This window comes from Montipora capricornis, chromosome 12, assembly GCF_036669925.1.
Source record: "Montipora capricornis isolate CH-2021 chromosome 12, ASM3666992v2, whole genome shotgun sequence".
Taxonomy (NCBI): domain Eukaryota; kingdom Metazoa; phylum Cnidaria; class Anthozoa; order Scleractinia; family Acroporidae; genus Montipora; species Montipora capricornis.
Genome location: NC_090894.1, coordinates 3,606,169 through 3,618,668, shown reverse-complemented (window position 1 = coordinate 3,618,668; position 12,500 = coordinate 3,606,169). Strand labels below are relative to the sequence as shown.

General features: G+C 39.2%; 1 protein-coding gene across 1 annotated transcript in view; it reads left to right on the top strand.

Annotated features, from left to right (window-relative positions):
* The first annotated feature begins 12,368 nt into the window (after window positions 1-12,368).
* Window positions 12,369-12,500, top strand: part of LOC138026447 (uncharacterized) — a 12,420-nt gene continuing 12,288 nt past the window's right edge. Inside the window, exon 1 of the mRNA XM_068873812.1 lies at window positions 12,369-12,500. This exon is cut by the window's right edge and continues 26 nt beyond it. Within this exon, the coding sequence (XP_068729913.1) occupies window positions 12,482-12,500 (19 nt within the window). The 5' untranslated portion in view covers window positions 12,369-12,481.

The following is a 12,500-nucleotide window of genomic DNA, read 5'->3' as shown; positions in this document are numbered from 1 at the left end:
AACGCCTGACCCAGTCACCGTGTTCAGTGTCTCCTTAGTTCCATGCTCTCTATCTCCACCCAGGTGTGTAAGCGGTTACCGGCCACAATACTGTGGGCAGCCCTGCAATGGACTGGCATTCCGTCCAGGGAGGGCGGAGGTAGCATTAATCTCATTGGCCTTTAATAGCTACTTGAAACTGGAATAATCAGTTCAGCTTTGTGACCCCGAGTGGCTGCGACTTTGTCTTTTTGTCTTACATGACTTAACGGTCGTCAGGAACCCATGACTGGGGCGTTCAACTTTATTGTATTTGTGGAATGTGGAACGGCGTTTTTACAGACCGACTTACTCTTAGATCGACTTTCCCGCGAAACCAGACCTTTCCAGCTAATCACAAGTCTTGCATGAGAAATCATCGACCATGGGATGAGAATGGTCACTCGTGCAAGCCAGCTCTTATTTTAAGAACTCGTCTAAAAATAGCTTGATCTGTGAAAATGCCGTTACATAGCCCTAGTATTGAAGTTGTAGGCTCTTGGTAATGGGCTCCCGCTGTCTTCCAGTCAAATTCAGAATTAATATATTCATGATTTCCAGAATTCTCTTGCTCGTTTTCAATAGAACGCACAATGTGGAAACAGAACGTTTATTGCTTTGCGTTTGTATGAAGCACATCTGGCAATTGTTACATAAGTTTAAGAGAGCTCTGACCCACATGTTTTGTTGACGTCTTTTTTTAGATCTCGGTTTTTCCTCATTCTTTTTGTAGCACGTTTGTTATATTCGTTATTCGCTGTTTTCAATATTTGCTTAACACCTGAGGTCAAGAGATTAGAAATTTCAACTTGGTTACTCGACAGCATTACCTGTAGAGTCAACATAAAATATCACGAATGGGCAAACCCAGAATTTGATAGTGATGGTGAAGATGATAATTACTCTCTGCTTCAGCTCAAGCTGGTTGGATCACGGCTCAAAGGAAGCAGAATTGTGGTTCCGCATTTCATCTTTAGGGGCATTAAAATGAGCATTTGGTGATTCACGAGAAAAGGGAATTAAACGCCAGGTTATTCCATTTTTATGATTTCTCAAGAATGTGAAAACAGGGACTTTTGTCTTGATCTTCTTAGTGGCATGTTGCCGACATTGGGATTTGAGAAAAGCCGTTCTCAGGAAGTATTATTGTTGATGCGGCAAGTCCATTACGTGCGACTATTTGAGTTCAAGGGTATTTTTCTGCAGCAAAAATCACGGATCACAGCCTAACTGAGATCTCTTAAGACGGCAAAAATTATAACCCTTTCGTACTTAATAGAAACAACAACAACAACAACAACAACAACAACACAGAAAGAAATTAAATGCAGTTCTAGGGTCAAAATGTTCTTTAGCATTCTCAGACAAAGCGTTGATCTCACCAATCAACAATTGCAAGCACTTCGGAGGCTTTTCACTGGTGCAGAAACATAATTGGGAGCAATTTTACTGAGGGTTTCTGCTAGTAAAAATCTCTTTCCTCTTTTATCTTCTGTCTTTTTCGCAAAAGCAGTGGGATGGGAGGGCGGTTGGACATAAAACCAATTGGATTTTCTCCTGGCAGAATAAACAACTGGTAAACTTGGCACATCTTTTTATACTTTAATCTTTAATCACAATAATTGCCACTAGCCCTTACAAGCAATTTCTAATCCGGCAATTGAGCGGTCACCGTTCGCTAAAAGAACAAAACAAAACAAAACAAAAACGATGTAATTATATTATTATATTTAAGTAGTGGACACTCTGCGGATGAATTCGGAGTATGATGACGATCTAACAACATCAGGCGACAATGCGTTCTATACAGGGATTGATCTTACATGGAAAGAGTGTTTGTAAGCGTCGACTGAAGAGAATTACCAGGAGCTCCTCAAGGGAAGCCTCTATTTTTTCACATGCAAATTTTCCCCCCGCGTTAGCGTCCATTTCATGCTATATCCAGTCTAACCGTGAGAATACGAATCTCGCTTATTCCTTGAGTCAACTCTTTCCTGAGTAAGTTTATTCTTAGGAACAGAATTTTCCTGCGGAAAGTATCATATTTCCCTTGGCGCTGAGATAGCTCTGTTTTGATTGGCCTTTACAACACCTGATGTGCTGAATCTCCCAAGAGAGCCGTTCTATAAATAAATCTACTCTTGCGTATCACCTATGGCTTGTGCGACAACAACAACAGCAACAACAACAACATGACCTACGTTGGAGTCAATACAATTGCTGGAGTTTTACGTCCGAGTAGTCCCGAGTGATCTCCACCATTTCAGTGTTTCGAGTAGGCCAACTGTGGGATAGGCTTAGCCACAAGTTGCCGTTAATTTCCCAAAACTTTGCCGATTAAAGTGTGTCTATTTTATTTCCAAAATTGCGGAAAAGTTGCTGAATTTCGAAAAACTTGCCGAAAAGTTGCTTTTCGTTTACTTGCTTGCACTTTAAGTTGGTTTTGTTGCGATTTAGATCATTCTGCCCACGCGTGCAGCGCTTTTTACTGGCCGGAGTCCTGGCCGGATTCGGCTGACTGAATTTATCTTTCTCTAGCTATTTTAGCTTTTCCGGGGGTAGCGAGATTTGCCCCTAGACTTTAAGCTTCCGCAATAGGATTAATTGAGCCTTCATTTGCACATTCTGCCCAGCTGACAGTCTGATTCAACAGTTGTCCGTCATCTTGAAAAACGTCCCATGCAATACCGCTGATCTCAAGAACAGGCATGCAACACCAAGCTGTGCACTATTGGCCAGTCCTGGGGTCTACAAACTCAGTTGAATTTGGCTGACTTTTCTCTCGAAAGCTAATAAATGTCGTGAAAAAAGTAAAGAAATATTTTTAAAATGCTAAAAATACCAAGAGTTGCCAAGGCTGTTTAATAGTTGCCAAAAAGCGGAAAAAAAAGTTGCCGAAAAGTTGCTAAGCAACTTGTGGTTAATCCTAAGTGTGGGAGATAGAGGCTTACCTATTTTTTCCACTGGCCAACTAAGTGGTCTTATTAAAGTACCTTTGTATTTATCATGTAAATAAGTCATTGCCGTGTTCTAGTCGAAAGCCAACGTACAGCATTTTTCCATCAGATTATGTGGTCTACCGAAAAGACAGAATCACATCGTAGACACTCTTATTCTTCGGCCATTTCAACTTGAGTAAAAATAACAAACTGCGGTTATAAACATAACGAGACATAGCATATTGTAAAACTTGTTATGAACTTGACGTTTCGTATGCTCCAACATACATCTTCAGAAGTAACGGTTACCTAAAGTACAAATGAATTTAAAGACGAAGACTAATACCAAATAAGGAAAGTAATGACTATGAAAAAATAAATGAAAATAAACAAACCTTTTTTAATAATAACTTTATTTATATAGCGCTCATATCCATGTATCGCGATCGCTTTCCATGGCGCTTTACAATTTACAATTTACAGTAATTTACAATAATTTAAAAACATTAAATTCTATGGAATGTTATTATACAATAAATATTGTTAAATCTATAAACGATCTACAAAATATTGTTATTATTTCAAACAAAAAATTATTGAAATGATAATGATAAAACAAATGATGAAAGAAATATCAAATCAGTCGATAAAAAACGAAAATGATTAAAAAGAAAAAATCAAATAACTAATTAAATTTCCTATTATCAAGAAATAATGTAAAGAGAAACGTTTTGAGTCTGCTTTTAAAACTAGTAACTGAGGAGCAAGAACGAATATTCAAAGGTAACCTATTGCAAAGTCTCGGAGCAGCGAATGAAAAGGACCAAAAACCATAAGTGGTGAGCTTAGCTCTAGTTTCAACAAGAAGTTTATTTGTAACAGAGCGAAGAGAGTAGCAAGAGGAACGATAGGAAAGAAGATCAGACAGATAGCAAGGAGCCAGACCATTTAAGGCCTTATAAGTGAGCAGAAGCAACTTGAAGATAACCCTATAGTATACAGGAAGCCAATGAAGATCAATCAACACAGGGGTGATGTGATCAAACTTCCCTGTAAAAGTAACAACACTAGCAGCAGAATTCTGAACGTGCTGTACCCTGTCAACAAGATATTTAGGGAGCCCATAAAGAAGAACATTACAGTGATCGAGTCTGGAAGAAATGAAAGCGTGAACAATAGTGTGAGCAGCATTAGTAGTAAGATATTTCCTAATAGACAGATTTCTTAAGTGAAAGTAAGACGACTTGCAAATCTTGCTGACTTGAAGTTCCTCAGTCATGCATCCATCGAAAACTACTCCCAAATTAACAGCAGAAATACAAGGGACAACAGTTTCACCACTAACTAAGATCTCATCTAATGGAGGGCGACTAAGAAACCTAGAGTGAATGCACATCAGCTCTGTCTTATCATGATTTAGCTTCAAACCATTAGCAAGCAAGCATCCCCGATGAAATGTCAGTGAGACATTGCTCCAAAGACTGTCTTGATTGTACAAGCTGTTGGTTACCCTTAAACGACAAATACAACTGAGAATCATCAGCGTAAAAATGATAACTGACATTATGACGCTTAACAACGTCAGCTAATGGAGAAGTATAGAGAAAGTAAAGAAGAGGCCCTAGTACTGAGCCCTGTGGCACTCCAACATCAAGGTTGACAAGGCACGAGGAACACTCATTGATACCAACGAATTGCTTCCTACTCGTGAGGTACGAACTAAACCAGCTTAGAACAACATCCCTGAGACCAAAACGATTAGCAAGTCTAACAAGTTAAATCTGCTTGAAAAAATAAATGGCTAGTAGAGAAGTTTCTCACTGCCAACGTTTTCATTAAGCGCTGGTTTTAAATCGTGAATCAACAAGGTTTCCTTAATTTCCAGACTGTCCAGTGCCCAGGGTCCAGTGGCTAAAATGTCAAAGTGATGCCATTTAATCCTGTGGCCTGTTTGGGTCACATGATCAGCAATGGCAAAAGAATGGCTGTTACTCGTCAGCGCTCTGAAATGTTCTGTTTTTCTGTCTTGTAATCGACGTTTTGTTTTCCCGATATAGTAATCATCACAATCCCAGCAGCTAGCCTCATAAAATACTGCCATCTGGCTCTACGCACGTTGTCCTCTATGGTCTTCCCAAGGTACATAAATCTGGTTGCCCGTTTCGCCCTATATTGTCTCACCTGTTAACACTTACAACTATAACCTTGCGTCCTATCTTGTTCGAGTTCTTCAACCTATCTCAACGAACCAATTACTGTCAAGGACGTCAAGGATTCCTTCAGCTTTGCAAAATGGGCCAAGACATACAACCATAATGGTGAATATATCTGCTCTTTTGATGTTAGTTCACTCTTCACCAACGTTCCGCTTGACGGGACAATACAAATCTGTCTAGACAAATTATATGCTTTAACCAATCCACCAAAGTTACCGCGCTCTGTCTTGAAAGATTTACTTGTTTTTGCAACTAAGAGGAGCTATTTTGTGTTTGATGGCCAGTACTACGACCAGATCGATGGTGTTGCCATGGGATCCTATAGCACCAGTGATTACGTCAACAATGTCCACAAACTGATGTTAAAGTTTATTAGTATAAATACACAGGTGATTATACAAAATCGCGCGCTCTCATTGGCTCGCTATCTGGGATTATCAGCCGATAATCACCTCGACGGACAAAATGGCTGCCAGGAGTCGTTTTGCCACTGCAAGTGAGGATGATTTTCGCGTTGAAAGGTTTTTTTTTCAGGCTCAGTGATTATCGGTGAATATTCACCTCGACTTCGTCTCGGTGAATATTCACCGATAATCACTTCGCCTTCGGCGAATAATTGTTAATTAACACCATGAGAACTGAAAAAAGGTTCGCACAAAATTACAAAGTCGTATCGTAACGAGGCAAGAACTTACAAGTGGAATTACAATACGGACAAATTAATGTTTGGTTACGCCGGTAGAAAAGTTAAAACTACATCTTCTAAACAAATACAAAAACAGAGAAAAAGAAACTAATAGAAACGTTACACACGATTTCAGAAAAGTTAACGATAAAGCGGCATGGCTAAAGAATCGTGTAGGCTAAAACTAGTTATGCAGAGGCAAAATAGTTACCTTGGTGCTGCCCTTGAAATCACTGAAACAATGTTAAACACTTGAAGAAAAATTTGTTGAAAACTTGAAGCTGGAAACTTGAAGAAACTTGAGAAAACTTGAAGCTAAAAAATCTTAAACTTCGGCGTTGACTTGCTTCGCTTATGTCAACAAAAAACAACGTAAGTTACTTGCTTGCGAAGAAATGTCGTGATTACTGTCGTGTGAAAGAGCTGCATCATATCTACAAATATGGCATAATTCTCGCGCATCCTGCTAAAGGCTCTTTACGCTCCCTTGTGGGACGTTGGGGGAAGATGATGGAAAGACTCGAAAGGTAACTTAAATACCGACTTAATATTCTAAAACGCAAAACCGCAAGCAAAAAGGCTTCTTATGATAAATCACTTAACGGTCGTTACAGAATTTTTATTGTCTTATCTTATCTAAGTATTCAAAGTAAAATTGTCACTTAACAGCTTAGATAAAGTATTTACAAGTTCTATGGTTGTTTTAATTCCAAGATTATTTTCAGAATCACTCGCTGACTTAAGTCTTTTTTTCCCTATAAAGACAGACTCAGCCGCTCCGTTAGGTCTAAAAAAGTTTATAAGGCTAGCTGCTGGGATTGTGGTGATTACTATATCGCGAAAACAAAACGTCGATTGCAAGACAGGAAAACCGAACATTTCAGCAGAGTGCTGACGAGTAACAGCCATTCTTCTGCCATTGCTGATCATATGACGCAAACAGGCCACAGGATTAAATGGCATCACTTTGACATTTTAGCTACTGGACAGTCTGATATACATTGTAAAATTAAGGAGACCTTGTTGATTCGCGATTTAAAACCAGCGCTTAATGAAAAAGTTGGCAGTGAGAAACGTCTTCTCTACTAGCCATTTATTTTTTCAAGCAGATTTAACTAGGTCTGTTTATTTTCATTTATTTTTTCATTGTCATTACTTTCCTTGTTTGGTATTAGTCTTAATGTGTTTAAATTCATTTGTACTTCAGGTAATCGTTACTTCTGAAGATGTATGTTGGAGCATACGAAAAGTCAATTTCATAAAAAGTTTTACAACATGCGTTGTCTCGTTATGTTTATAACCGCAGTTTGTTTGTTAGTTTTAGACAGAATCACGTTTGGTGGTGGTGCTTTTATTGACTAGTCAAAGATATATATACACTAGTTATCTGTTAAGTTATGACACCAACTGTGAAATCGCTAGGGCTTCTCTACAGTTGCCCTGTCAAAAGAACGTCTTACTTGACCCTACTTGCATCTTTCCACCGTCCCCCGCATTCAAGCATAGAAACAACCATGCAGTTCATAAACTCTGTGAACAATGAGTTTTCGGATCAATTGCAAGCTCCTGCGTACCCACATGTTGGTGGAGACTTCAATCTCGCCGGTATTAACTGGGAGAATATGAAAATTACTGGACATAGCGACATTGAAATATCGAAAACTCTAATCGACTGTATTCAACTGAACACAACTCATCACAGCTTACAAAACGTGCGACTCGTGGAGAAAATACCATCGATTTATAATTTACATCAAATCCAAACATGCTGTCAAGCGAGACCCATACTCCAAGCCCCAGCTATGTCCATGATTCTGTATTTTTCGATCTGTCTGTTAAGCCCAAAGAGAACAAAAAACCTGCTTATTCTGTATATTTATACAAAAAAGGAAATCTGGGTGGCCTACAAGAAGAACTAGAAAAAAATAGCATGGGAGTTTACTCAGAGAAATTGTAGCGAACACACGATTGATGAAAATTGGAACTTCTTTAAATCACGACTTAAACTAACAAGCAGTTGACAATCACATCCCGAAGAAACAAGTGAAATCAAACCGGCGGCTCCGCCTTGGATAACAACACCTATCCGAAGAATGATGCGAAAACGTGAGGGGTTATTCAAGAAGGAAAGAAAATCGAAAAGTGCAGCCCAGTGGCAGGCATACAAGAAACATAGGAACTCTGTTAAGAAACAAATCAATCTTGCGCACAGCAAATATGTGAACGAAGGTATCGGTGGTAGTCTAGAGGATGGGGACGGAAAGGCGTTTTGGAATTATATTAAGCTTAACCGAACAGATTCCATCGAAGTACCCCCGCTGAAAGTTGAGAACAATGTAGTTTATTCCAACAAAGACAAAACCAACATCTCATTAAACAAACGCTTTCAGTCGGTTTTCACAAATGAAGACTCTGCAAATTAAACATCCCAACAAAGGCGCATTGCCTTTCCCTGAATTTGGAGACATTACGGAACTTGAAGCCAAATAAAGCAGCAGGACTTGACCCTATATCGCCATGGATATTGACAAACTTTCCTAACAAATGCGTTAAAATGCTTCAAATTATCTTCACACAATCCTATGACTCGGGCAACCTACCTGAAGAATGGAAAACAGTAACCGTTTCGCCCATCCAGATGACAAGTCTTCGCCCAAAACCTATCGACCGATTTCCCTGACTTGCATTGCGGGTAAAGTGATGGAACAGGTCATATCAAGTCATATGTCAAGACTTCCTGACATCTCATCAACACAGGTTCCGCAAAGGCTTCTCAACTGAAACACAACTCATATCCGTGTTAGACGACTGGTTAATTCACATCACTGGACAAACGCAGACGCACTGATGTTCCTCACTCGGCTGCACCTCGTGAGTCCACAACATTTTGACCACTGTGATGACGAATATCGTTGTCGATAAGAGTACAGACAACGCTGAACCACTTTCGATTTTTTGACTTTTCTCAGGGAACGATTTTTTTTCCGTATTTCAGGGAGGCAACTGTCACAATTCATTTTCGGTCACTCCAAATGTCTCGCGTCCCACCTCCTGCTTGGATTATCTGTTGAAAGGAGAGTCCAAATGTGACATCTACTGACTTTATGACAACGTAGGAAACAGCTTCCCGGCTTACTGCTATCGTATTTAATGCTGCTGCAGTATAAGTGCTAGAGCGATATTAACACCTGACTCAGTCAGTACACCGTGTTCAGTGTTTCCTTCGTCAAGAAGCTTAGTTCCACTCTCTCTTATCTCCATCCATAGGTGTGTACGCGAATAGAGCGTTTTCACTCACGTGACCAGCAACCATATTGGATTGCTGAAACAAAAGAAAGTATTTGCATAAAAAAAGAGTTCAAATCCCAGAGGTTAGTTTGGTACACCATCATGGCCGCCATTCCTTTGTTTTGGAACACCAACATGGCCGCCGCGACCTCCTGTGAAAACGTTCTATACACCCTTTTAATAAGTCTAATAAATGTCGTTTTCCGCTAATGACGTAGAACTCTTGCTTTCAAATTTTATTTAGAAATGTACAAAGGCCTAAAACTTTTCCGATTTCTTTTCTTGTTTGAAGCCTTTGTACATTTCTAAATAAATTTTATTAAAGCATGAGTTTGACGTGATTAGCGGAAAACGGCATTTATTAGACTTATTAAAAAGGTGTATACGTCGACATCACTAGGACTAGCATACCAGGGGAGGGGGAGGTAACAATATACTCCCATTCGCCTTGAGCTGCTTGAAACTGGAATGAGCAGTTCAGCTATATGAGCCCGAGGGGCTCGAGTCCAACTTTGCCTTTTTGTCTCGCATCACTTAACGGGCTTCACGAGCACATGACTAGGGCGTTCAACTTCATTGTATTTGTGGAATGTGGAAAGGCGTTTTTACAGACAGAATTATTTTTCGATTGATTTTCCCGCAAAACCAGACTTTTCCAGCTAATCAATTGTCTTGCATGTGAAATTATTACCCATGGGATTGAGAATGGTCACCCGTACAAGCTGAATCGTATTTCAGAAGTGGACTAAAAATAGCTTGATATGTGAAAATGCCGTTACATAGACCTAGTATTGGAGTTTCGAAGCAAGCAACCGTGGACAATTTTCCTGTCGGTGTACGTTGGATCAGTGGCTTGATCTGATCGGCGTTATTTCAAGTTGAGAAACTAAATATTTTAAGCAAGAGCCGATACAACGTAGATTTGATTTTTTTACATCACTAAAATCAAATCTACGTTGTATCGGCTCTTGCTTAAAATATCTAGTATTGGAGCCCGGAGGGGTACTAAAAAAAATTAATACAGGTAGACTCCGCCCCGAAGTCCGACCCCTTACCCTCTTATATACCATTTTTGGCAGAAAAGATACCCCTTTCGTATACCTTCCATTGGAAAATAATGAAAGGCCCTTTTAAATAATACCAAAATGGCAGATTTCCCTACTCTTTCAGTATAGTTCGACTTGTGAAATCCCTTCCCTTTCATGTACCTGAAGCGTGAAAAAAGGTACGGTAACTCCTTTCGGGCGGAGCCTCCCCTTATAGACCATTGTAGGGAGTACCAAACCCCCCCCCCCTCCCCCCGACCCCTCCCGGATATTAGAATTGTAGGCATTGGCTATGGGCTCCTGCTGCCTTCCACTCGAATTAAGCTTTCCTAATTTACAGAGTTAATTTCCTCGTTTTTTATAAAACTCACTATGCAGAAAAAAATGTTTACTGATGTGTGTATGAAGCAAACGTGGCAAATTGTTATGTAAGTTTAAGAGAACTCTGACCCACATTTGTTTTTTTAAAACAAGATATATCCGCTTGAGGTCTTCTAGAATTTGACCTCAGTTTTTCCTTATGATTTTTGTAGCACGTTTGTCGTATTCCATATTAGCTGTTTTCAAATCCATTTTTGTTAAAGTTGTTTTAAACGTGAGTATTAATAGAAGAGCTCCAAACGCAGAACACCCGGTACCACGGTTAAGAAAAATTTAAATTTTAAAAAGGTTAGCTTACATGAAGTAATCGGCCATCACAACAATAATCGAAAACTAACCTTTTTAAAATAGGTGCTTAGACTTAAAATACTGTTGAACAATGCCGTTTAAAAAGGGTTGTTGAGGCTTAAGTAAGCAGTATTCATTTTCCCATTGATTTTATAGTGGGTCAGTAGGGGGGTCAGTAAGGGGGTCAGTTGACCGGGGGTCAGTGTTTTGTCGAAACCCAACTGGACATTGTGCTAAACATTTTGGCGAATCGAATCAGTGTGTTCAATCGGCCACGACGCCATCAAAATGTAAAATCAAAGCTGCTAAGTTTTCTGATTTTTTAATCCATACCAGGTAAAAAATTACTAAAAGTAAATCTTTTACCAGTTTTAGGCACCGTAGCGTTTTTCGTTTTGAGAATACAGCATTTGGAAATTTCAAATTTCGCCTTGCGTGACACCAAGAGAGTAACTGAGATAAAGCTGTCTGGTTCAAAAAAGGGTTTTGCCTTGTGGTTTTTGGCAAATTAAGCTTAAAAGCTGTAGAAGACATGTTTATGCTCATTTAATTCAGTTCACGAGCAAAAAGAGAGGGCTTTTATCGCAAACTGAGGTCCAGATGTTTTGTTGATTCGAGGCCATTCGAGGAACATGTGTATGAAGTAAACGTGGCAAATTGTTACGTAAGTTTAAGAGAACTCTGACCCACATCTGTTTTTTTAAAACAAGATATATCCGCTTGCGGTCTTCTAGAATTTGACCTCAGTTTTTTCTTATGATTTTTGTAGTACGTTTGTCGTATTCCATATTAGCTGTTTTCAAATCCATTTTTGTTAAACTTGTTTTAAACGTGAGTATTAATAGAGGAGCTCCGAACGCAGAACACCCGGTACCATGGTTAAGAAAATGCGACAAATTTTGGTTTTGGTCTTGTTTTGATGAGCTATTATATCATGCTTTTCAAAAGATCCGATAAATGAACGCATCAAGTTCTGGTTTTTACCAAATGAAGAAGGGACAAATTACCCATAATTCGTTAATAAAACAATTATTCCACTCGCGCTTGCTTGGTGTGAGTTAAGCCAAGTCGGCGCTACGCGCCCAGTTTGATGTCTGTTATTTCATATCCCACTCGCGTTCGTGGAATAATTGTGAAGTACTGTATACGTGATGGTATTCAGACTAATTATAAAAATACCTGAAAAAGAAAGAAAACGTAAATAAACAATAATCGAGGACTAACTCCTCTTTAAGGCTTTCCTAAATATATACATTAGACGAATTTTCTTTGAAACACAATATCGAGCAGAATTTCTCGTAGCGGAATAAACAACTGGAGAACTTAACAATCTTAAGTAGCGGGAATTTTAAGCTGCTCACGTCCAAAAATGATTGGACTAAAATGGCTGAAACTGCTGGATTAGCATTTAGTGCCTGTAGGGGACAGGCTTCCGTACCAATTACCTTGATTAAAGATTAAAGAATCATCATATTACAAAATTGATTGTGCGCCTTGTTAGAAAACCCTGATCATCTTACATAAGAATTCATTCGGACAGGGTTGGCTTTGGCGTGCAGACAAGTTGTTTACTTGTTCTTCATAGTGTTAGATTTTTGCAGTCAGTTTGTTCTGAGTTCAATGGCCTCAATGATGTTAA